Source organism: Myxocyprinus asiaticus, chromosome 37 (genome assembly GCF_019703515.2).
Source record: "Myxocyprinus asiaticus isolate MX2 ecotype Aquarium Trade chromosome 37, UBuf_Myxa_2, whole genome shotgun sequence".
Classification (NCBI taxonomy): domain Eukaryota; kingdom Metazoa; phylum Chordata; class Actinopteri; order Cypriniformes; family Catostomidae; genus Myxocyprinus; species Myxocyprinus asiaticus.
In genome coordinates, this window is record NC_059380.1 from 42172468 (window position 1) to 42200447 (window position 27980).

At 35.7% G+C, this 27980-nt stretch overlaps 1 protein-coding gene across 2 annotated transcripts in view; it reads left to right on the forward strand.

Moving 5' to 3' along the window:
• The window catches only part of LOC127427812 (heterogeneous nuclear ribonucleoprotein L-like), a 63625-nt gene extending 35920 nt beyond the window's left edge, over positions 1 to 27705 (forward strand). For both annotated transcript variants that reach the window (XM_051675616.1, XM_051675617.1), the window contains 7 exons: positions 3514 to 3585; positions 4616 to 4830; positions 5005 to 5126; positions 10904 to 11105; positions 11266 to 11323; positions 11407 to 11505; positions 26485 to 27705. In XM_051675616.1, the coding sequence (XP_051531576.1) occupies positions 3514 to 3585; positions 4616 to 4830; positions 5005 to 5126; positions 10904 to 11105; positions 11266 to 11323; positions 11407 to 11505; positions 26485 to 26540 (824 nt within the window). In that variant the 3' untranslated portion in view covers positions 26541 to 27705. The remainder of the gene's footprint in view (positions 1 to 3513; positions 3586 to 4615; positions 4831 to 5004; positions 5127 to 10903; positions 11106 to 11265; positions 11324 to 11406; positions 11506 to 26484) is intronic.
• The last annotated feature ends 275 nt before the right edge of the window (positions 27706 to 27980 follow it).

Below are 27980 nucleotides of genomic sequence, written 5' to 3' on the forward strand. Positions count from 1 at the left end.
ACCTAATAAACATGCAAAAGAATGTTTTGAAGAGAAAATAATTTTGTAAGTTGTAAAATTTGAAATAAGACCAAGCTGTTGAAAGTCAGTTTTTTATTTAATCAAATAGTTTATGATGTTTCCAGGAGTGTTGGTTATTCATGTTTTTGAGACGTTACAGACATTACATCAGAAATTATCATAATTAATTCAGATTCAAAGTAATGTCCAGCATCATCCAATCACTGTCAATCATGTTAAAATAAAATGATACATTATAAATTCTGAATCTATGTACTGATTATCATTGTCTCATGTCTGTCAAACATGTTGAGTGATCCAAACATCATCTGCAGCCTGAAACTGAACTTTTGATCAGATTTTAGGAGTGAATGCACTTAACTGCATAGAGAGCTATAGGATGCTCCCTTGCTCCCTATTTAGTGAATGACTTAACCTCCAGTGTGCTGTCTGTCTGCACTGATCTCAGAACAGCTATAAATGCACCTTATTTTCATCCTAACTCCATATAAAGCCTCTGAAAGACACATTTATTCAGCTTTTGCATGAATACATTTAATCTCAATGTGATAATGTACAGTGAATATTGGGTTTTTATGGAAAGTTAGTCCTATTGTGTTTAACAGTGTGCCGTTTCTTGATAAATTGATGCAGTTTTTAAAATGGCATATCAGATTAAACTAGCGACTCAAACTTTTGATTCAAACAGGTTTTAATGTGAAAACATAAGCTGGTTTCTTACCAGATGTAGTTTTGTTGCTGTTTCTCCAAAAGACAAACTCGGCTGATGTTGGCACCATGTTGTTTTGTCACATGAAAGGTTAACCCTTTAATAACAGCCTAAAGCCTCCTGAACTGAGATCAGTTGGGATTAAAATAGCCTTAAGTGAAGCCAAAACATAATGTCCACGCATGTGGATGCAGAGTCTCACGAGGATACTGAAACTAAAATAAATTGCAATTCCCAACACTATTGTAGTCTTCATTGAGCAACTTATGATTTAAAAGCACACAAGTTTTCAGAATTCACATTTGAGGTACAGTGTTGTAATCTGAATAGCAAGTAATTAGTTACTGTAATCAAATAACTTTTTTTAATACATGTTTTACATTTTAAATTCACATTTTTCAGTTGTCAGATTACAGTTACTGACTTTCAGTTGAGTTAATTACCTTGTGAGTACATTACTTGTGTTATACATTTCTAAAATAGTATTATTTATGTAGAATTCAAAGCATAAATAAAGTTTTTGGTGTACAGCCTCTAATGAGTCATTCTTAAGGCCAGTTCTCACTTCCCCAACAGATGCCAACACTTCATACATTCTTAAATTGCTGTTGTATTTATAATGTTGAGAAACACAACTGTCATGTTCACACTGATCCAAACGTGCGTGTCGCGTGTCGTTGTTCACCTTTGAAGAAGATGAATGACAAGGAAGGGGTTGCGGATGAAGCCAAACATGCTTAATATATTTATATATATGCGTGATTGATTCAATATATTTAGCATGTATTCAGTGTGACATTAGACATCAGAGGACAGCAATCCAGTGGCAAAAATATTTTATACATGAGTATATGTTCATAAAATGTGGGAAATGTTAACATTTAAATGAATGTAGATCTGTATTTTGTTCAGCATTTGCATTTTCTGTGATTTGACGGCTTTAAAGGAATAAAGAATCAGTGTTTTTCATGTTGTGGAGGCAGTGTGAATTGACCTTTAGTGATGCTGAGTGTGTGACTCGTGAGCGACATGAACAAGAAGGAAATATAGACGTTATTTTCCAAGTGTCATGGAAAGTATCTTGAAAGTAATTAGTTATGTGATGAAGTATTCAGTGATTGAGTAAATTGTTTTAGATGTAATTAGTAATGTGTCAAGTGTTGCAAAGCTGCTCTACAGGAAATTATGCTATAACAGAAAGTGAAGCTGTAATGTTTTAGTCATCGTTGTGCAGTTTGTTGTGCACTACTATTTTGAGGAACTAACACAACACAGGATATCTACACTTGTGGTAATCAGCAGCATGCCACAGAGGCTCCTAAAAGAGCTTAAGTTGTAAATAATCTGGAATGTTCCTTTTCGTCGTTTTATGTATTTACAAAATGATTATATCCTTAAAATATGATGTACCCAATACTCAATCTGCTATTAAAACAGTCAGTAAAGGCTGTATCTCGAGTGTTGTACTGAAGTGTGTTGAAGGTGACAGAGCAGAAATCCCATCAGTTCTTCTGCTGTCACTTCCCGCTGTTAACTGCTCATGTTGTAGCCATTAGCATCACTGCACTCGAGTTCCCTGCAGGCCTGCTGAGGAACAAAGAGAGATGTGTGTGTTTCTCCTCTGAAGACGTGACACAGCAGCTCAGAACAGTGTTCTTCATGTTCCTCTGCGTCACCGTCCATTACAATCCACAAAACACTTGAAGTGCAACTGACGCAGATGCATAAAAACAGATGACATCATATATGAACAGATGATCAAACGTCTGATTGTGTGCACATATCTGAGAATCAGAACTTCTTTCTTCATGTTTGATTATCTGTTTTTCTGCTTCAACTAAAGAGGACTCCATTTCACCCCGACTTCATTATCAACAACATCGTCTGTCTCAACCCCCACAACTGAGATCTCTTTAATATCTCAGCAATGAGATTAAAAAGAGAGTGAATGGAGACTTGTGTCCTAACCCTTTTCTCTCTTCAGAAGAGAGGCGAACAACGTCTCAGACTGTGCTCAGATGTGCCAAAGTCCGAGATCTCAGTATGAACATTTCTCATCAGATTCTGCCAAGAGCAAATGATCTGAACATTCATTTACAGCTCGACACTGACTGTATGTCTGATGTTATTTTTCATGTGGACTTTTAGTTCATGAAGTCTCCTGAGCTATGAAAGAGCAACAATAACATTTGTTTCTCTCTCTTAGTGGTTATTGAACAGTTTCTGTGATATTTAAAGGATATTTCACTATTGTTTAGTGTAGTTTTGAAATGTGACGTTGTACTGGAGCGTCTGTGAGCATTTGCATATCCCTCAATCAAAAGAAATTATATTTTGCATTAAGAAGACTTAGCCTATATTTTAAGATGTGTTGTATTGCACATTATTCCCCCCCACATTATTACTGTAATGCTAAAACATCTCATTCTCATTATAGATATGAAAATAATAAAAATATATGTTTTATATAAAAATAATTAGCCATTATTTACATTTTAAAGTACCGCCTTAATTTGTGCTGATTTAAATGACAAATAATTGTATGATAGTAATCAGTGAATCCTAATTGAGTGTATGGGGAGAAATGCGCTCATTTCATTCACAATGAAAAATAATCTCAGTGGTCATAGCAAAATATAATTTCTTATTCTGAGATGTTTTCATGAGATCCCACCTTTATCATGTGTGTCTGTTAGTGCATATATTGAATGTTTTTACAAGTGTAAGTGTGTATTTATACACTCTCTCTCTCTCTCTCTCTGTGTGTGTGTGTGTTTGTGTAGAGCGTGGTAAAGGACGACAGCGTCAGGCCATACTGGGTGAACACCCATCCTCATACAGCGACAGCACCTATGGTCAGTGTCAAACTGTGTGTGTGTGTGTGTGTGTGATTAACCCAAACTACAGGAGCATCAGACAAGAATATACTCTTTCTGAATTTAATTACATTTGAAGTACTTTACTGGCATGATTGTGTTTACATACAGTGTTGCCAAAGCAACAATACACACAACAAAAGCTGACAAGAAAAATCTAAATAAAACAGTAAATTAAATGGTAAATAAAACATAAAAACAGTAACAAATAATATTCAAATTAAAATATATTGCTAGTAATAATAATAAAAAAATATAATAAAAATGTACAATATTCAATCAATTTACAATAAGGAAAGTAAAATAAGTAAAAAAATAACATTTGTTAACTACATTAGATAACATGAATAATACTTTTACTGCTTTTGTTAAACTTGGTTAATGTTGATTTTAAACATTTACAAATACATTTTTTTTTAATTAACATTTGTACACGTTAACATTATTTTAACGCAGTGTGAACTAACGTGAACTGGCAATGAACAATTGGGTTTTTGTCAATTAACCTAAATGAATCAATGCTGTTTAATATATATTGTTCATTGTTAGTTCATGATATCTAATGCATTAAATAATGTTAACAAATGAACCTTAACTGGAAATACATTTTATTGGAAAACTAAAAAATTTATTATTTACAATGAGGAAATTGTGCACCAATTACTGTGAATGTGAGTAAATTAGTGTCATGTGAACTCTTTGTACAGATTCCCATCAAGTCATATATCAAACACAAATCTCAAATCTCACTTCATTTCTTTTTCACATTTTTTGTACTCAGAATACAATTTGTAATGAAAATGCTAAAATAACAAAAGAAAAATCCTGACGTCCTGAGCATCTGTGCAGCACACTGTGTGAAAACAGCGTATTTCCCTCCATCTCAGATTCAGATTGTTTTAGTGGCATGACATACTTTAGTAATAACAGACTTGTGCTCAATTGATAATGTAGCTAACTACTGTCTCTCTGTGTGTGTGTGTGTGTGTGTGTGTGTGTGTGTGTGTAGGGTCTCACTGCCCCCTGCTGCCTCTGCCCAGTAACACCCGTTTCAAGCGCAGCTCACATGACGTGCCCGAGGTGGTGGCATATCCGCTGCCTCAGACATCATCATACATGAGCCACGCCTCCAGCTCTGTTGCCATGGTGAGCGGCCTCCACACCGCCAAGATGAACTGCACTCGCATCTTCAACCTCTTCTGTCTCTATGGCAACATCGAGAAGGTGAAACACTCTGAAGTGAACACTAGCATACTGCTTACTACACACTGCAGTATACACTACATTCTATTTTGTAAGAAAAGGATGTGAAACGGTTACAGTAATTTAATTTAGTGAGTGACGTTTAGTTGTCATCTCAGAAATAAATACTGTTATTTTGTGTGTGTGTGTGTGCAGGTGAAGTTTATGAAGAGTGTTCCAGGTACAGCTCTGGTGGAGATGGGTGATGAGTATGCGGTGGACCGAGCGATCACACACCTCAACAGCATCAAGGTCTTCAGTAAACGACTCAACGTCTGGTGAGAAAACACTCACACACACTCACACACTTAAGGGTTCATGTCATGAGGAATCACATTTTCCTTTGACGCTCTTTGAAAGCATCAGAACTGTACAACTCAAGACTTTCTTCCCATTAAAAAAAAAAGTTTATTAAAAGTAAACTGTAAAAACAACTTGTTTTAAACTTCTGCAACTTTTGAACAAGATCATTTCAGTCTGATGTGAACAGTCTGAGTGGCACTGATTGTTTTATGAACATGTCACAATATGATGTTTATTAAAGGATGCAGCAGTTAAAATGTTATTGATCTGACAGTGAACCCGCAGCTTGTGTGTGAACGCAGGAAAACACTGTTGTTCATTTCACATGTAAAAGTCTTAAAGGCACAGCAGCAAATAACAGTCTGTAAGAGTCAGAGAGAGAGTGGAAAATGCTCATGATAAACAACATTGTGAATGTTTTTGGTACAAAACCCATAAGTGGCTTTGGGGAAAAAAGTGTTTATATGAGCAGTTTTAATCTTGTCAGCAATATTACTGACGGGAAAGAAATTGTCAATGATAACAAAGACAATTTTAATTAAAACATACAGTTGATGAAAACATGACAAGAAAAAAACAATAATACTGAAGATATAAACAATGTGCTAACAATGTTTTTAATAGAAAAATGTAGTAAGAATTGCTGTAAATAATCCAGTCATAGTATCTTGTGTATTTTCCCGCTGAACACTTGAACAATGAACTTTACTAACAGGTGACTTACCTCACTCAAACACATACTATAAATGGGACGTTAAGTTAGAGATAATGTACAGTTACTTGATTGTTATCACAAAATAAACCCGACAGGATTATCAGGACCCCGACGTGAAGCGGAGACTCTTGTATCATCCTGAAGGGGTTTATTTTGTGATAACAACCGACTGACTGTACATTATCCCGCTTATTACACGACTACTAAACAAATGAATAAATACATGAACATAAAGTATAGATTTGCACTAAAATGATGTAATTATGTGAGAAGAAATAAATTGCTGAACAGCTGAAATCCACCTCCGGTTTGAGTTCTGTTGGTGTTTATTCTGTAATCAATGAACGTGTGACTCCTCATTATCCAGCTTATTACACGAATACTTGCCAAATTAATAAATCAATGCACATGAAACATTGATTTGAGTTGAAATTATTTTATTAGCTTATTTAGAGTTCGCACAGTGATCTGAGAAGCAGGAAAGATGACTCACAGAATCCAGATGAGCGGTCTGATATGTGGATGTGCGGTTGTTACTGAGACATATCAGACCACTAGATGGCGCCATTGACCAATCAGAATACAGTATTCCAGAGTGCTGTGTAATAATCACTATATCCACAACATAAACGTCATATTACATCTGCACAGACACAATAAACAGATGAACTTTTAGTGATGTGTAACTTGAAAACACAATATCTTAAACTGACTAAACGTGAGTCACTTCTAAAAGTAGAAAATACTGTTGATAAATCTTTAAAATGTGCCATACATGTTTAAGTACAACCCCAATTCCGAAAAAGTTGGGACAGTATGAAAAATGCTAATAAATACAAAAAGGAGTGAACTGTACATTATATTCACCCTTTACTATATTGAAAGCACCACAACTACACATTATGTGATGTTGACCTTGTGAATTTTATTTTTTGTGTGAAAATATACAGTAATTTCAAATCAGATGATTGAGATACGCTCCAAAAAAAGTTGGGACAGTCGAGTGTTTTCCACTGTGAAACATCATCATTTCTTCTAATAACACTTATTAAGCATTTGGGCACTGAAGACACAAGATTAAGTTTAAAAAGTGGAATTTTCCCCCATTCATCCATTATGCAGGTCTTCAGCACAATTGTACAGTCTTCATTGCCGTATTGTGCATTTCATAATGTACCACGCATTCTCAATTGGAGATGATCAGGACTGCAGGCAGGCCAATCTAGCACCCGCACTGTCTGCTCACACAGCCATGCACTTGTAATCCGGGCAGTATTTGGTTTGGAGTTGTCCTGATGAAAATGCAGGGACATCCCTGGAAAAGACAGTGCTGGATGGCAGTATATGCTGGATGGCTGTGTTTCTCAAAAACTATTTGAAATGTGTACTCATCAGACCAAAAAAACACAGTTCCACTGTTCTACTTTCCATCTCAGATGAGACCGAGCCCAGAGAAGTCGGCGGCGGTTCTGGACAGTGTTGATGTATGGCTTCTCCTTTACATAGTATAGTCTTATCTTGCATCTGTGGATGCAGCGGCGAGTGGTGTTGACTAACAAAGGTTTACTAAAGTAATCCCAAGCCCATGTTCATGATATCCATTACAGATGAATGATGTTTTTTAAGATAGTGACGTCTGAGGGATCAGAGATCACACACATTCAGAAGTGGTTTTCGTCTTGTCCTTTACGCACCGAGATTTGACCAGATTCCTGGAATCTTTTAACTATATTGTGCACTGTAGAGGGTGAAATGCCCAAAATCCTTCCAGTTTGTCTTTGGGGAACATTGTTCTCAAAGTGCTGGATTATTTGCTGAAGCATCTGTTGGTAAATTGACAAGTCTGGAACGATCCTTGCTCTTGAAGGACTAGACTGATTTTATATACTATGACATGATTGCATCAACTGTTTAACATCTCCTGTTTCACATTGCCTTGTTATTTCAACTCGTCAAATTGTTATTAGTCTTAAATTGCCCCTGTGTCAACTTTTGTGGAGCGTGTTCCAATCATCTGATTTGAAATTAATGTACATTAAAAAAACAATGAAATTCACAAGGTAAAACATCATATAATGTGTAGTTGTGGTGCTTTCAATATAGCAAAGGGTGAATATAATTTACAAATCGCTCCTTTTGTTTTTATTAGCATTTTTCATACTGTCACAACTTTTTCGGAATTGGGGTTGTTATTCATACAGAAAAAATTTGGCCTGTTACAGTTTGACACATATTTGTCATTTTGCACATTATTGACAACTGAAATATGTTATTTCTGTATACTAAAATTATATGCCATTTTATTAAAATTGGCTCAAAATGAATATCACATGATGAAATATTGACTAAAAGACATTTTCGTCAAAAGGCCAAAAACATTATAATAAAAACTGTGAAAAAAAGTAACTGCACATGAGTCCTTTAATCAGCTCATTGCTTTATGTAAAATGTAGAATTTTAGGGCTGCATGATATAGAGAAAAATGTGATATGTGATAAGTTGTTTGATAATGCAATATGCATGTGATTATCTTATGATGAACATCGGAGAACATCGCAGAACATTGGAACCTCCACTACCCAAATCTACTGTAGTGGGAAAAAAGACTGTCTATTGACTCTGTCCCAGAAATCACACACATAGTTCACTTTTGATCCAAATTGCATATAGACCGTGATAGAATATCACATTTTTACCATTAGCTGTACATGCACAAATGTGACACGCTCCATCATTTGAGTCGGAAGTATCTTTTGGAGAAACACAGTTTTAATCTCTGCTTTATTTCAGTTTTGTCATGAAATTCAAACAATAAATAACAATGTTGTTTTGATGCAAGCCCTTGCTATATGCATATATACAAATATACATTTGTGATCAATGCAAAATATGGTGCAGCCCTAATTTAAATGATATTTTTCTGGTTAAATTGCATAGGTATGGTCAAAATGAACATTTCTTTTGCTGTAGTTCATGTAATGTCATGTACTTGCTGGTGTAATGCATGTCACTGCTGTAATAAATCTCTTTTATTCATTGTAATTGAAAGGAATCTGAGCACATATAATGTGATACACAGCACTGTCGGTTGCTAAGCAGCTAACATGAAAAGGATGGTTGCGTGTTTGCGCTCGGCTCTCTGCCGTCATCCATCAGAATAATTCACCACTCGCATCTCACATTCACTTCAAAAAGAGCGTTTCGTAAAGATCAGCAGCTTCACGGGATCATGTGAACGCTGCTGTGATGTGATGCTTTCTGAGTCGTTGTTTGTGAAATGTTCAAGGGCTTGTACACAGGACTGACATAATGAGCACTGGACTTGACAAACATCACATCAAATCTGTGAGTGATATTCCAAGTTCTGAGACACTTAATAGCAAGTAAACTAGATATCATATAACAGGTGATGAGTAATGTGCAGTCAGTTTGTTATTATCACAAAATAAAGTCTGACCGACACAAATGCCAATACCCATGAATATTAATTAGGTTATGCAATGATAATTTCATATTATTTTGTATTGTTTTAATAAATAGTCATTCTTGCTGACCATTTATAGGACTCAATCTTGTTTTTCTTTAATTAAGTGTATTTTTCTGACCCCATTGGCAATTAGTTTTTTCTTGTTTTCAGCATAATTAGATTTTTCTCAAATCAAAATAAAATATCTTATGCTACTTTACTTGTCAAGTAAATGTGTCTTGTTTTAAGAATGTTTAGATATTTTTACTGGAAAACAAGACAAAAATACTCTAAGAAAATGATTTTTTGCTTGTCCCCAAATCTGCCACTGTCGTTTGTGAGATTTTGTTAATCAGTGGATAAATACTCAGCACGATCTTTGTAAGTATGAATAATTGGTCTGGTGGTGATATTTTCACCTCAGGTGCAAGTCATTCTGGATTCTTTTCTACCCTAATATAATGTTTTACAACTCAATTTGATATCTGGAAATGGATTTCAGATATTAATAAATGGAAGAGTAATTAAAAGACTTTCTTACTCGTTACAATCGCAAGTGGCATTCAACTGATCACAAAGTATAGTCAGGACATTACTGATGTAAAAAAACAGCACCATCACTATTTGATAAAAGTCATTTTTGATCAAATCTAGACAGCAGCCATCACTCCAACACCTTATCCTTGAGTAATCATGCTAAATTGATCATTTGATACTAGAAAATCACTTGCCATTATATCAAACACAGTTGAAAGATATTTGGTTCATTAAATGAAGCTTAACAATGAAAGTTTTTACTAGTGCAAACCTAGTTACTCAGAAATGAGCACTTTCACCAGTTGTGATCCCATTGCTGATCTCAAGTATTAGCATTTTAACTGGTCAAAATTGAATTGCTGATATGGATAATACATATTGGTTATTCATAATGCATTTTCCTTTGTGATTTCACTGGAAATGAGCGCGAGCTGCAAGGGAAGAGTCAGTTTTAGAAGTGAATTTCTATTATGGGGCAATATTATGGGGTAATTTTTCTAACCATTTAAAATATAAACTCTGTCTCATCCATATATGTCAAGTGTTTAAAAAAATGAAACACCTCTTGCTCTAAGAATTAAATCAACATCACTTCATATTTTATGCCACAGTATGTATAACATGGATATAACTCTAAAACAATATTCAGAACAGTCAGATGTTACAAATAAAAAACGAGCATTCATTACAAGGGCATTTTTTTGCCCCCACATTTTGAATTTGGGGGGCATTTTTGGTGGCATTTTTGCCCCGAGGCTCCTACACATCTGACCCTGATCTGTGTGCACAAGAGATGTGTGCAGCAACGAGCACTTATCGAGACATTCAAAATAACTCATTCTAGCGCTGGATCAGCACTCATTACAACACACACAAATGAAATGGAAACTTCTGCTCAAGAACAGAAGTTTTCTTTGTATTAGACACATGGTCACTGACGCAAGCTGTTTCCATCCCATCCATAAATGACATGAAATATGGGTTTGAGTATAAATGATTTCATCATGTGAGGAGAAATCTCTCTGTGTGTTCAGTGTGTCGAAGCAGCACGCCGTGATCCCCAGTCAGGTGTTTGAGTTGGAGGATGGTTCCAGCAGCTACAAGGACTTCGCCATGACGCGAAACAATCGCTTCACCAGCGCCGGTCAGGCCTCCAAAAACATTATCCAACCTCCGTCATGCGTGCTGCACTTCTACAACGTCCCGCCCTGCATCACTGAAGACGACCTGCAGCGAGTGAGTCACACTGACACATCCACAATGATGACCGATGTGTTCATGTTTTTGGTGAACGGTCCCTTTAAGAATTCCCGCAGTCAGTGCTGCAGTGAGTTCATGACACTGATCATGCGTGCCCTCTGCTGGACGTGTCACTCTGACTCTGTTTGTGTTTCAGCTATGCACAGAACACGACGTCCCGGGATTCATCAAATACAAAGTGTTTGACGCCAAACGTAAGTCATGAGGATATTTCATGTGCAGTTTAACTGTTTTTATGTAGCGTAATCACACACGTGTCTTGTGTTTATTTCTGTAGCGAGTTCTAAAACCATCTCTGGATTACTGGAGTTTGACAGTAAAACTCACGCTGTTGAAGTTCTGACGATTCTCAATCACTATCAGATCCGAATACCCAGTAAGCAAAACACCTCACCTGCACACACACAACACACACCTGTTTCTATACACACTGTTTATCACAAGCACTTCTGACATTTAATCATGTGCAGGATATCAGTTATCTGCTGCACGTGTACAATTCAATTTTCACTAGATCAGCAATGGAAGTACTATGAGTGAAAGTGCTCGTTTTTCCCATCAGAAATTAGGTTTGCACAGGGATAAATGTTAATTCTTGTTATCAAAAATGGGATTTCAACTAGTAAAAACATAATAACTGATATCTGTTTCTACATTTTCACTAGTTGAATTTCAGTGCTGTTCCACACACGATTACAGATATCTCTAATTCATTTCTTACTAGTTAAAATTCTAAATACACATATCAGTTATGTACTCCTTACTACTAAAAACTATACTTTTTCATAATCATATATCAATAATTACGTCGTTACTAGTATTTTCATTCCTGAAATCAGTAATTGAATTACAACTAATGAAAATGCTACTTTCAGTTTATCTTGGGCTGTCAATCGATTAAAATATTTAATGGAATTAATTACATGATGTGCCAATTAATTAATCGCAATTAATCGCATACATCATGTTCTGAGAAAGGCCCCGGAAAAAAGATAATTCATATAAATAATAATAATTCATTTATTTATGAATATAATATGTAGGGCCTATAATAAATATATAATACAGATTGAACTTCAGTTTGAAATAAATGTTATTATTGTGGCAGATGAATAAAGCATTGATTTGACAATATAAAAAATGTCTTAAGAACTCAATATATTGTGTGTTTTATTCTCATATGACTGAACAAGCCTGCAGTTGTTTTGTATTGAGTTCATCGATGTGTCCAGTTCTCACAGTACGCGTTCATGCATTCCAATTATTTTTAATTGTCGTTCTACGTACATGTGTCTCAGACGGATGCGTTTGGAGCGTCTCACTGGTATTCAGCGTCATAAACAGCATAATGAGGCGTGCTGATACCTATTGATGTGGGTCGTAAAAACAGATGATCAGAAGCTTCAGAAGCGTGAATTGATCGTATAATAGGAAAATCAGGGGGCATGATTAATTGTGTTAATTTTTTTAGCACATTAAGGTTCAATACAAGTTAATCTCAATCGGCAGTATTTGTGTCATAATGTTGATTAACACATAAATTAATGTCGACTCGTTCCTCCTTTTCTTTAATAAAAGCACAAATGTGTGTTCCAGTGAGACACTTACAATGGAAGTCAATGGGGTCAATTTTTGGAGGTTTAAAGACAGAAATGTGAAGATTATAATTTAATAAAAGCACTTACATTAATTCTTCTGTTAAACTCATGTAAAGTTGTAAAGTTGTTTAAATCATTTTTACAGTCGTTTTAGTGTTTGTTGACATTACATCATCATGGTAATGAAGTTGTAATATTGTCTATATCTTTCCACAGATGTGGTTAGTAAGTGATTTTATGACAGTAAAATCATGTTAACACACATATTGTTTATGTCTTGTGTCTATACTTTTGAAACAGTGAGTATTTTAATGTTTACAGATTGACCCCATTGACTTCCATTGTAAGTGTCTCACTGGAACACACATTTGTGCTTTTATTAAAGAAAAGGAGGGACGAGTCGACATTAATTTATGTGGTGATCAACATTATGACACAAATGCTGCTGATTGAGATTAACTTGTATTGAACCCGGAATATTCCTTTAAATAGACAGCCCTAATTTCAACATGTTTTATTTAGTATTACAGATATCAATTAACTGAAGATTTTTTAAAGAAATCTTAAAATAATTTCTTACTAGTTATATTTAGGGCTGCCCCCTGATAGTTGACCAAACGTTAGTCGATGGGAAGAGACTCAGTCGACCAAGTTTTGATTGGTCAGTTGGTCGCAGAAAAAACTCCACATAAAAACGGCGAACACCGGTATTAGCTCTGGTTGGACGCTAGGCGGTACTATGGGGTAATTTTCATTCAGCAGGGTTAGGGTTAAGCCTAAACAATAAAGCAAGACACCTTGATTTCAAACTTTGAACTTGATTTTTTATTTATTTTAACTAAAAATTAAAATGAAACTTGAAAAGTGCAATTAAAATGTGTGATTTGTTCCCTCCTTCACGATATATATACTGTATATAATCGCAATATGCAATTACATCGGAAATCCCCGGGCTGAGTAATCGGTGAATATTCTTGCTTTAGTGATTTTGCATTGAAAATTAAATTAATTAATTTAAAATACGAAAAACTTAAATCAAATACATTTCTAAATTCAAATTGCTCTCCAAACGAAACGAAAAGCAAATAAATAAATAATAAAGTGATAAAGAATAATATATATATATATATATATATATATATAAACACCTTTCCATTTACCATCAGGCAAGTATCCGTCTAAACATGCAGGCGGAAAATTACTTACACAAATGAAGACATAAAAACAATTATAAATATATGAATTATAATGATGATAATAATCACTGAAATATAAATCATGGTTGGAGGTGTTTTTGTATTATTTTATGTTTTAATCACAGACGTATAGGCTGCAGAGTTGCGTTCACATTGAACTGTTCTGTGGAAATAAAGTGAACTGAACTCAAAAAACCTCCTGAGATGAGATGTCTGAGGTCATTTACAGCACTCATAGATGATACTATGAAACAAAGAAAGAGTGAGAAACTTTTTCATGCGTGTGTTCCACAAGGCCTCCGTATCAGCGCGTCATACATGCGTATAGACGGCTTTTCTGTCATCTGCTCTTAATATAATAAAGTGTGTTTCTTCAAGAGCGTGTCTGTGTGTCTACGGGAAAATTATTTGTAATGTTAATTTGATAATAATAATAGCCTAATAATAATAATAATAATAATAATAATTTGATACATGGGAAAATGAGCCAAATATCGTCTTGACATGGTCAAAGGCATCAGCTATTGATCACTCTGACCATCGTCGATCCCCGAGATCATCGTCTGTCGGTACTAATGTGCATTTCTCTCTATAAATTAACTAAATGTTCAGACAGTCTCCTTGCTGGTTTTTCCGACACATTCAGGATTATTACCACTTTTGCCGGTGTCACTGCAGCTCACTTTGTGCGTGCGCTTTATATTTTAAAGGCTCATTATTATGGTTTAGTATTTCTCTGTTATGTAGAAGAGTAGCAATGTTACTGATAACATTCTCAGCACTGGAACTCAAACCATTTTCTGATGCCCCTCCAAAATATATATGTATTTAAGTAGTTAAATTAATATCATAAATGTGCAACTAGTCGACTAATGGCTTAAATTAATGACTACTAGTCGAATAGGAAAATCTTTGGTCAGGGGCATCCCTAGTTATATTCACATTACAGATATCTGAAAATGAACATTGCCTCTAGTAGGGCTGGGTATTAATACAGATTTCACAATTCGATTCCAATTCACAAACTCTCAATTCGATTCAATCCGATATCGATTAAGTTGGGTATGTTTCAGTTATAATTTCATTTTGCTTGCATATTAAATTCTCTCTCAGCTAATGCTGTTAGTTTTAAAGGGGACCTTCTAACTAGGTGCATTATGAAAATATTCATTTTACTAATTATATTTTATTAGTTTTTCATCATTTTGGTTGCATTTTAGCTTTTTAAAAATGAACAAGTCAATGAATTTAATCAATACATATGATATTATATTGCATATATTATATTTTGTTACATTTTACAAAATTATTACTATTTATAGGTATTTAAATAGATTTATTGAACATGTGCTAAAACCGGTACTGTCTCTTTAAGAAAACCAGCTGTTCTATAAAGCACGACTGTAAATGAGCACATACTAACGAGAGAGACTTGAATGCTTTTATCTCATCCGTGCTATACGTGATTAAAATTAAATATTTATTGTTTGTTGTTTTTGATCAACAACTGACAGTAAAGGACAGAAAGGATATTAAAAGAGACATAATTCAATGACAAATGGATTGTGTGGATCTCGTCTTTGGACACATTACACAGAACGAGCCAAACCAAACTTTTACTCTCAACATGCAGTGAAAGGATCTCGCTGCCAAACTTCTTCATCACTATACTACTCAATCACTGCTGAACTTCTTCACTATACTACTCAATCACTGCTGAACTTCATCACTATACTACTCAATCTCTGCTGAACTTCATCATCACTATACTACTTAATCACTGCTGAACTTCATCACTATACTACTCAATCACTGCTGAACTTCTACACCACTATACTACTCAATCACTGCTGAACTTCATCACTATACTACTCAATCACTGCTGAACTTCATCACTATACTACTCAATCACTGCTGAACTTCATAATCACTATACTACTTAATCACTGCTGAACTTCATCACTATACTACTCAATCACTGCTGAACTTCTACATCACTATACTACTCAATCACTGCTGAACTTCATCACTATACTACTCAATCACTGCTGAACTTCTTCATCACTATACTACTCAATCACTGCTGAACTTCTTCACTATACTACTCAATCACTGCTGAACTTCTTCATCACTATACTACTCAATCACTGCTGAACTTCATCACTATACTACTCAATCTCTGCTGAACTTCATCATCACTATACTACTCAATCACTGCTGAACTTCATCATCACTATACTACTTAATCACTGCTGAACTTCATCACTATACTACTCAATCACTGCTGAACTTCTTCACTATACTACTCAATCCCTGCTGAACTTCATCACTATACTACTCAATCACTGCTGCACTTCATCACTATACTACTCAATCACTGCTGAACTTCTTCACTATACTACACAATCACTGCTGAACTTCTTCACTATACTACTCAATCACTGCTGAACTTCTTCACTATACTACTCAATCACTGCTGAACTTCTTCACTATACTACTCAATCACTGCTGAACTACTACATCACTATACTACTCAATCACTGCTGAACTTCTTCATCACTATACTACTCAATCACTGCTGAACTTCATCACTATACTACTCAATCACTGCTGAACTTCTACACGACTATACTACTCAATCACTGCTGAACTTCTTCATCACTATACTACTCAATCACTGCTGAACTTCATCATCACTATACTACTCAATCACTGCTGAACTTCTTCATCACTATACTACTCAATCACTGCTGAACATCTACACCACTATACTACTCAATCACTGCTGAACTTCTGCACCACTATAATACTCAATCACTGCTGAACTTCATCACTATACTACCCAATCACTGCTGAACTTCATCATCACTATACTACTCAATCACTGCTTAACTTCTTCCCCACTATACTACTCAATCACTACTGAACTTCTTCATCACTATACTACTCAATCACTGCTGAACTTATACATCACTATACTACTCAAACACTGCTGGACATCTACATCACTATACTACTCAATCACTGCTGAACTTCACTATACTACTCAATCTCTGCTGAATTTCATCACTATACTACTCAATCACTGCTGAACTTCATCATCACTATACTACTCAATCACTGCTTAACTTCTTCCCCACTATACTACTCAATCACTACTGAACTTCTTCATCACTATACTACTCAATCACTGCTGAACTTATACATCACTATACTACTCAAACACTGCTGGACATCTACATCACTATACTACTCAATCACTGCTGAACTTCACTATACTACTCAATCTCTGCTGAATTTCATCACTATACTACTCAATCACTGCTGAACTTCTACATCACTATACTACTCAATCACTGCTAAACTTCATCACTATACTACTCAATCTCTTCTGAACTTCATCACTATACTACTCAATCACTGCTGAACTTCTACATCACTATACTACTCAACCACTGCTGAACTTCATCACTATACTACTCAATCACTGCTGAACTTCTACATCACTATACTACTCAATCACTGCTAAACTTCATCACTATACTACTCAATCTCTTCTGAACTTCATCACTATACTACTCAATCACTGCTGAACTTCTTAACCACTATACTACTCAATCACTGCTGAACTTTATCACTATTCTACTCAATCACTGCTGAACTTCTACACCACTATACTACACAATCATTACTTCTACATCACTATACTACTCAATCACTGCTGAACTTCTTCATCACTATACTACTCAATCACTGCTGAACTTCATCACTATACTACTCAATCACTACTGAACTTCTTCATCACTATACTACTCAATCACTGCTGAACATCTACACCACTATACTACTCAATCACTGCTGAACGTCTGCACCACTATACTACTCAATCACTGCTGAACTTCATCATCACTATACTACTCAATCACTGCTGAACATCTTCATCACTATACTATTTAATCACTGCTGAACTTCTGTCACTATATTACTCAATCACTGCTGAACTTCTTCATCACTATACTACTCAATCACTGCTTAACTTCTTCATCATTATACTACTCAATCACTGCTGAACTTCTTCATCACTATACTACTCAACCACTGCTGAACTTCATCACTATACTACTCAATCACTGCTTAACTTCTTTATCACTATTTTACTCAATCACTGCTTAACTTCTTCCCCACTATACTACTCAATCACTACTGAACTTCTTCATCACTATACTACTCAATCACTGCTGAACTTCATCACTATACTACACAATCACTGCTGAACTTATACATCACTATACTACTCAAACACTGCTGAACATCTACATCACTATACTACTCTATCACTGCTGAACTTCACTATACTACTTAATCTCTGCTGAATTTCATCACTATACTACACAATCACTGCTGAACTTCTACATCACTATACTACACAATCACTGCTGAACTTCTACATCACTATACTACTCAATCACTGCTGAACTTCATCACTATACTACACAATCACTGCTGAACTTCATCATCACTATACTACTCAATCACTGCTGAACTTCTACATCACTATACTACTCAATCACTGCTGAACTTCTACACCATGATACTACTCAATAACTGCTTAACTTCTTCCCCACTATACTACTCAATCACTACTGAACTTCATCATCACTATACTACTCAATCACTACTGAACTTCTTCATCACTATACTACTCAATCACTGCTGAACTTCATCAGTATACTACTCAATCACTGCTGAACTTCATCACTATACTGCTCAATCACTGCTGAACTTCTTCATCACTATACTACTCAATCACTGCTGAACTTCATCAGTATACTACTCAATCACTGCTGAACTTCTTCATCACTATACTGCTCAATCACTTCTGAACTTCTTCATCACTATACTACTCAATCACTGCTGAACTTCTACATCACTATACTACTCAATCACTGCTGAACATCGTCATCACTATACTACTCAATCACTGCTGAACTTCATCACTATACTACACAATCACTGCTGAACTTCATCACTATACTACACAATCACTGCTGAACTTATACATCACTATACTACTCAATCACTGCTGAACATCTACATCACTATACTACTCAATCACAGCTGAACTTCACTATACTACTCAATCTCTGCTGAATTTCATCACTATACTATTCAATCACTGCTGAACTTCATCACTATACTACACAATCACTGCTGAACTTCTACATCACTATACTACACAATCACTGCTGAACTTCTACATCACTATACTACTCAATCACTGCTAAACTTCATCACTATACTACTCAATCTCTTCTGAACTTCATCACTATATTACTCAATCACTGCTGAACTTCTTAACCACTATACTACTCAATCACTGCTGAACTTCATCATCACTATACTACTCAATCACTGCTGAACTTCATCATCACTATACTACTCAATCACTGCTGAACTTCTACATCACTATACTACTCAATCACTGCTGAACTTCTACACCACGATACTACTCAATAACTGCTGAACTTCTTCATCACTATACTACTCAATCACTGCTGAACTTCACTATACTACTAAATCTCTGCTGAATTTCATCACTATACTATTCAATCACTGCTGAACTTCATCACTATACTACACAATCACTGCTGAACTTCTACATCACTATACTACTCAATCACTGCTGAACTTCTACACCACGATACTACTCAATAACTGCTGAACTTCTTCATCTCTATACTACTCAATCACTGCTGAACTTCTACACCACGATACTACTCAATCACTGCTGAACTTCTACATCACTATACTACTCAATCACTGCTGAACTTCTACATCACTATACTACTCAATCACTGCTGAACTTCACTATACTACTCAATCTCTGCTGAATTTCATTACTATACTACTCAATCTCTGCTGAACTTCTTCATCACTATACTACACAATCACTGCTGAACTTCTACATCACTATACTACTCAATCACTGCTAAACTTCATCACTATACTACTCAATCTCTTCTGAACTTCATCACTATACTACTCAATCACTGCTGAACTTCTTAACCACTATACTACTCAGTCACTGCTGAACTTCATCATCACTATACTACTCAATCACTGCTGAACTTCATCACTATACTACTCAATCACTGCTGAACTTCTTCATCACTATACTACTCAATCACTGCTGAACTTCATCAATATACTACTCAATCTCTGCTGAACTTCATCACTATACTACTCAATCTCTGCTGAACTTCTTCTTCACTGTACTACTCAATCACTGCTGAACTTCATCAATATTCTACTCAATCACTGCTGAACTTCATCACTATACTACTCAATCACTGCTGAACTTCAACATTATACTACTCAATCACTGCTTAACTTCTTCATCACTATACTACTCAATCACTGCTGAACTTCAACATTATACTACACAATCACTGCTGAACTTCTTCATCACTATACTACTCAATCACTGCTGAACTTCAACATTATACTACTCAATCACTGCTTAATTTCTTCATCACTATACTACTCAATCACTGCTGAACTTCAACATTATACTACTCAATCACTGCTGAACTTCTTCATCACTATACTACTCAATCACTGCTGAACTTCTTCATCACTATACTACTCAATCACTGCTGAACTTCTTCATCGCTATATTACTCAATCACTGCTGAACTTCAACATTATACTACTCAATCACTGCTTAATTTCTTCATCACTATACTACTCAATCACTGCTGAACTTCAACATTATACTACTCAATCACTGCTGAACTTCTTCATCACTATACTACTCAATCACTGCTGAACTTCTTCATCACTATACTACTCAATCACTGCTGAACTTCTTCATCGCTATATTACTCAATCACTGCTGAACTTCTACACTACTATACTACTCAATCACTGCTGATCTTCTTCATCACTATACTACTCAATCTCTGCTTAACTTCTTCATCACTATACTACTCAATCTCTGCTGAACTTCTTCATCACTATACTACTCAATCACTGCTGAACTTCTACACCACTATACTACTCAATCACTGCTGAACTTCTTCATCACTATATTACTCAATCACTGCTGAACTTCTTCATCACTATACTACTCAATCACTGCTGAACTTCTTCATCGCTATATTACTCAATCACTGCTGAACTTCACCACTATACTACTCAATCACTGCTGAACTTCTTCATCACTATACTACTCAATCACTGCTGAACTTCAACATTATACTACTCAATCACTGCTGAACTTCTTCATCACTATACTTCTCAATCACTGCTGAACTTCTACACCACTATACTACTCAATCACTGCTGAACTTCTACACCACGATACTACTCAATAACTGCTGAACTTCTTCATCTCTATACTACTCAATCACTGCTGAACTTCTACACCACGATACTACTCAATCACTGCTGAACTTCTACATCACTATACTACTCAATCACTGCTGAACTTCTACATCACTATACTACTCAATCACTGCTGAACTTCACTATACTACTCAATCTCTGCTGAATTTCATCACTATACTACTCAATCTCTGCTGAACTTCTTCATCACTATACTACACAATCACTGCTGAACTTCAACATTATACTACTCAATCACTGCTAAACTTCATCACTATACTACTCAATCTCTTCTGAACTTCATCACTATACTACTCAATCACTGCTGAACTTCTTAACCACTATACTACTCAGTCACTGCTGAACTTCATCATCACTATACTACTCAATCACTGCTGAACTTCATCACTATACTACTCAATCACTGCTGAACTTCTTCATCACTATACTACTCAATCACTGCTGAACTTCATCAATATACTACTCAATCTCTGCTGAACTTCATCACTATACTACTCAATCTCTGCTGAACTTCTTCTTCACTGTACTACTCAATCACTGCTGAACTTCATCAATATTCTGCTCAATCACTGCTGAACTTCATCACTATACTACTCAATCACTGCTGAACTTCAACATTATACTACTCAATCACTGCCTAACTTCTTCATCACTATACTACTCAATCACTGCTGAACTTCAACATTATACTACACAATCACTGCTGAACTTCTTCATCACTATACTACTCAATCACTGCTGAACTTCACCACTATACTACTCAATCACTGCTGAACTTCTTCATCACTATACTACTCAATCACTGCTGAACTTCAACATTATACTACTCAATCACTGCTTAACTTCTTCATCACTGTACTTCTCAATCACTGCTGAACTTCTTCATCACTATACTACTCAATCACTGCTGAACTTCTTCATCACTATACTACTCAATCACTGCTGAACTTCTTCATCGCTATATTACTCAATCACTGCTGAACTTCTACACTACTATACTACTCAATCACTGCTGATCTTCTTCATCACTATACTACTCAATCTCTGCTTAACTTCTTCATCACTATACTACTCAATCTCTGCTTAACTTCTTCATCACTATATTACTCAATCACTGCTGAACTTCTACACCACTATACTACTCAATCACTGCTGAACTTCTTCATCGCTATATTACTCAATCACTGCTGAACTTCTTCATCACTATACTACTCAATCACTGCTGAACTTCTTCATCGCTATATTACTCAATCACTGCTGAACTTCACCACTATACTACTCAATCACTGCTGAACTTCTTCATCACTATACTACTCAATCACTGCTGAACTTCTTCATCACTATACTACTCAATCACTGCTGAACTTCTTCATCACTATATTACTCAATCACTGCTGAACTTCTACACCACTATACTACTCAATCACTGCTGAACTTCTTCATCACTATACTACTCAATCACTGCTGAACTTCTTCATCACTATATTACTCAATCACTGCTGAACTTCACCACTATACTACTCAATCACTGCTGAACTTCTTCATCACTATACTACTCAATCACTGCTGAACTTCAACATTATACTACTCAATCACTGCTTAACTTCTTCATCACTGTACTTCTCAATCACTGCTGAACTTCTACATCACTATACTACTCAATCACTGCTGAACTTCTTCATCACTATACTACTCAATCACTGCTGAACTTCTTCATCGCTATATTACTCAATCACTGCTGAACTTCTACACTACTATACTACTCAATCACTGCTGATCTTCTTCATCACTATACTACTCAATCTCTGCTTAACTTCTTCATCACTATACTACTCAATCTCTGCTTAACTTCTTCATCACTATACTACTCAATCACTGCTGAACTTCACTATACTACTCAATCTCTGCTGAATTTCATTACTATACTACTCAATCTCTGCTGAACTTCTTCATCACTATACTACACAATCACTGCTGAACTTCTACATCACTATACTACTCAATCACTGCTAAACTTCATCACTATACTACTCAATCTCTTCTGAACTTCATCACTATACTACTCAATCACTGCTGAACTTCTTAACCACTATACTACTCAGTCACTGCTGAACTTCATCATCACTATACTACTCAATCACTGCTGAACTTCATCACTATACTACTCAATCACTGCTGAACTTCTTCATCACTATACTACTCAATCACTGCTGAACTTCATCAATATACTACTCAATCTCTGCTGAACTTCATCACTATACTACTCAATCTCTGCTGAACTTCTTCTTCACTGTACTACTCAATCACTGCTGAACTTCATCAATATTCTGCTCAATCACTGCTGAACTTCATCACTATACTACTCAATCACTGCTGAACTTCAACATTATACTACTCAATCACTGCTTAACTTCTTCATCACTATACTACTCAATCACTGCTGAACTTCAACATTATACTACACAATCACTGCTGAACTTCTTCATCACTATACTACTCAATCACTGCTGAACTTCAACATTATACTACTCAATCACTGCTGAACTTCTTCATCACTATACTACTCAATCACTGCTGAACTTCTTCATCACTATACTACTCAATCACTGCTGAACTTCTTCATCGCTATATTACTCAATCACTGCTGAACTTCTACACTACTATACTACTCAATCACTGCTGATCTTCTTCATCACTATACTACTCAATCTCTGCTTAACTTCTTCATCACTATACTACTCAATCTCTGCTTAACTTCTTCATCACTATATTACTCAATCACTGCTGAACTTCTACACCACTATACTACTCAATCACTGCTGAACTTCTTCATCGCTATATTACTCAATCACTGCTGAACTTCTTCATCACTATACTACTCAATCACTGCTGAACTTCTTCATCGCTATATTACTCAATCACTGCTGAACTTCACCACTATACTACTCAATCACTGCTGAACTTCTTCATCACTATACTACTCAATCACTGCTGAACTTCTTCATCACTATACTACTCAATCACTGCTGAACTTCTTCATCACTATATTACTCAATCACTGCTGAACTTCACCACTATACTACTCAATCACTGCTGAACTTCTTCATCACTATACTACTCAATCACTGCTGAACTTCTTCATCACTATATTACTCAATCATTGCTGAACTTCACCACTATACTACTCAATCACTGCTGAACTTCTTCATCACTATACTACTCAATCACTGCTGAACTTCAACATTATACTACTCAATCACTGCTTAACTTCTTCATCACTGTACTTCTCAATCACTGCTGAACTTCTACATCACTATACTACTCAATCACTGCTGAACTTCTTCATCACTATACTACTCAATCACTGCTGAACTTCTTCATCACTATATTACTCAATCACTGCTGAACTTCACCACTATACTACTCAATCACTGCTGAACTTCTTCATCACTATATTACTCAATCACTGCTGAACTTCACCACTATACTACTCAATCACTGCTGAACTTCTTCATCACTATACTACTCAATCACTGCTGAACTTCAACATTATACTACTCAATCACTGCTTAACTTCTTCATCACTGTACTTCTCAATCACTGCTGAACTTCTACATCACTATACTACTCAATCACTGCTGAACTTCTTCATCACTATACTACTCAATCACTGCTGAACTTCTTCATCGCTATATTACTCAATCACTGCTGAACTTCTACACTACTATACTACTCAATCACTGCTGATCTTCTTCATCACTATACTACTCAATCTCTGCTTAACTTCTTCATCACTATACTACTCAATCTCTGCTTAACTTCTTCATCACTATATTACTCAATCACTGCTGAACTTCTACACCACTATACTACTCAATCACTGCTGAACTTCTTCATCGCTATATTACTCAATCACTGCTGAACTTCTTCATCACTATACTACTCAATCACTGCTGAACTTCTTCATCGCTATATTACTCAATCACTGCTGAACTTCACCACTATACTACTCAATCACTGCTGAACTTCTTCATCACTATACTACTCAATCACTGCTGAACTTCTTCATCACTATACTACTCAATCACTGCTGAACTTCTTCATCACTATATTACTCAATCACTGCTGAACTTCACCACTATACTACTCAATCACTGCTGAACTTCTTCATCACTATACTACTCAATCACTGCTGAACTTCTTCATCACTATATTACTCAATCACTGCTGAACTTCACCACTATACTACTCAATCACTGCTGAACTTCTTCATCACTATACTACTCAATCACTGCTGAACTTCAACATTATACTACTCAATCACTGCTTAACTTCTTCATCACTGTACTTCTCAATCACTGCTGAACTTCTACATCACTATACTACTCAATCACTGCTGAACTTCTTCATCACTATACTACTCAATCACTGCTGAACTTCTTCATCACTATATTACTCAATCACTGCTGAACTTCACCACTATACTACTCAATCACTGCTGAACTTCTTCATCACTGTACTTCTCAATCACTGCTTAGGGAAATCTCAACATTTACCAGCCAGTGGAGAATCACACACATTTTTAGTCACATAGTATGAAATTTGGTTGCAGATGCAAGTGATTTCCTCTCATTGTAGTAGACGGTTGCACATACAGGAAAAGATCGATCCATGGATTTTTAGAATTTACTAAATCAAAATTAAAAAATTCATCAAAAGATTTTCTTTGCCCTTCCCTAGCCACTAGGGAAAAACAAATTATAGATATAAAAAATGAGAATATTTCTTGTTGTAATTCAGTTGTTGAAATCCGGAATGGATATTTTCACTAGTAACAATGTAATTATGGAAATCAAAAATGAATGTTTAGTAAGTAATATTAGTAATATTAGTAAGAAGTGCATTTCTGTTATGTTATCTCCATTCTTCTGATTATGTGGACAGAAGACTTTACTAAAATACTGAAAGTGTTTCATGTGCCATTACTGAGTATACAGTGACATGACAAAATAAATGTTTTATCTGAGTTGTGAGTTTGCACTCTGAAATGAATGTGATGGGAGAGAAATATATTCAGTCAAAAAGACTCATGAATCCATCTCAAACTCGATGGGTCATTCATTTGATTCCATTTTCTTGTGTTTGTTTTTTCAGATGGTTCAAACCCATACACACTGAAGCTCTGCTTCTCCACCTCATCACACCTCTGAGAGCAACGATTGACCGCACATACATGTCACGTCAGAGTGCGCTTTACAGACACGAGTGCACCAACGGATTGCGATAGTGACAGCAACACCAACAGTCATTCACTTCTATTCTTCAAAACTCTTCTTATCTTTAGTTCTGTTTCTGTCGTCTTGTTTTTTCGGTAAACAACTTTAACACTGGTAAAACCAGAAAACTGACACATACACACACACTCCCTCTCTGGATATAAAACACAATGATGTCATGGACGCCTCAGCAACCAAAGAAAGAGCAATTGAATGACATGGGCTGTTTCATTAAGTGTATTTGCTTTTTTGGACGTTTTGCGCAAGTCTTCATTACTGACCTGGCAAGCTATGAAGACAAAATGTTCATTACTAAACTTGAGAAACTGGCAAAAGCAATCAGTGAATTATTTATGATGATGAAACTGAAGTAACTTTGAGAAGTCTGTGTGTGCGTGTGTGTGCGCGCGTGCGTGTGTGTGGACGGAGAGGACGACACCTGCACAAGAGCGACCTGTTTATAGCGTGTGTATTATTTATGTGTACAGCGTCAGGGGTTTAATAACTGAACTACTCACATGACCTGTAGTTTGTCTGTCATGGGTTGGTTATGGATCAGTTAGACCAGTGTTAGATGATTAGATCAGTTTAACTCCATGTGTCAGTCTATTAGTGGACGATTACGAACAATCAATGAAGATACATCAGATTCACAGGATGCATCTCTAAAATACACATTCAGTTCATAACGGCTACGCTGACACATTGTTCTCTAATGAAAAAGTGACAATCACACTCTAGAACTGAAATGACTCAATCAAATTTGGAGAGCGAGTTTGATTGATGTGTGTTTATATGAACGGAACCGCAGACAGTCTGTCACACCATTGACATACATGTAACAAATAGACTACCAGTCAAAAGTCTGGACACATTTGAATGAATTTGTTTCTTATGATCTTAAAAATCTTATGATATACAGGCTTATGCTTAAATGTTTGAAATTAGTTTTGTAGGCAATTGTTGTATGGTTTTTGCAGACTTACAAGGATCAATTTCTGAATTGATTCGTTTTCTCGAAAATCTTTGGTCCGATTCGCATGACATTTTGCATGTATCTAGAGACCGAAACTTTTATTTTTCACTATTATTTTCGAAACCATATTGGACAAAATTTCCTTTGGTTCCCTGAGTCAAGTGAAACAAAACGTATATCTCCGATTTCATTTCTGTCTGCCATTGTGAGGTTTCTGAAAAACCTACTCCTCATAGACTGTCGGTCCAATTTGCAAAAAATTTTGCATGCATCAATTTCAAGGCTAAAACTTTTATGTTTTCACTATTATCTTCACAACTGTATGGGCCAGAATTGTCTGTGATTGAATCAAGCGAAAACAAAACATAAATCGTCTCCAAAATTTTACTCCATTTTGT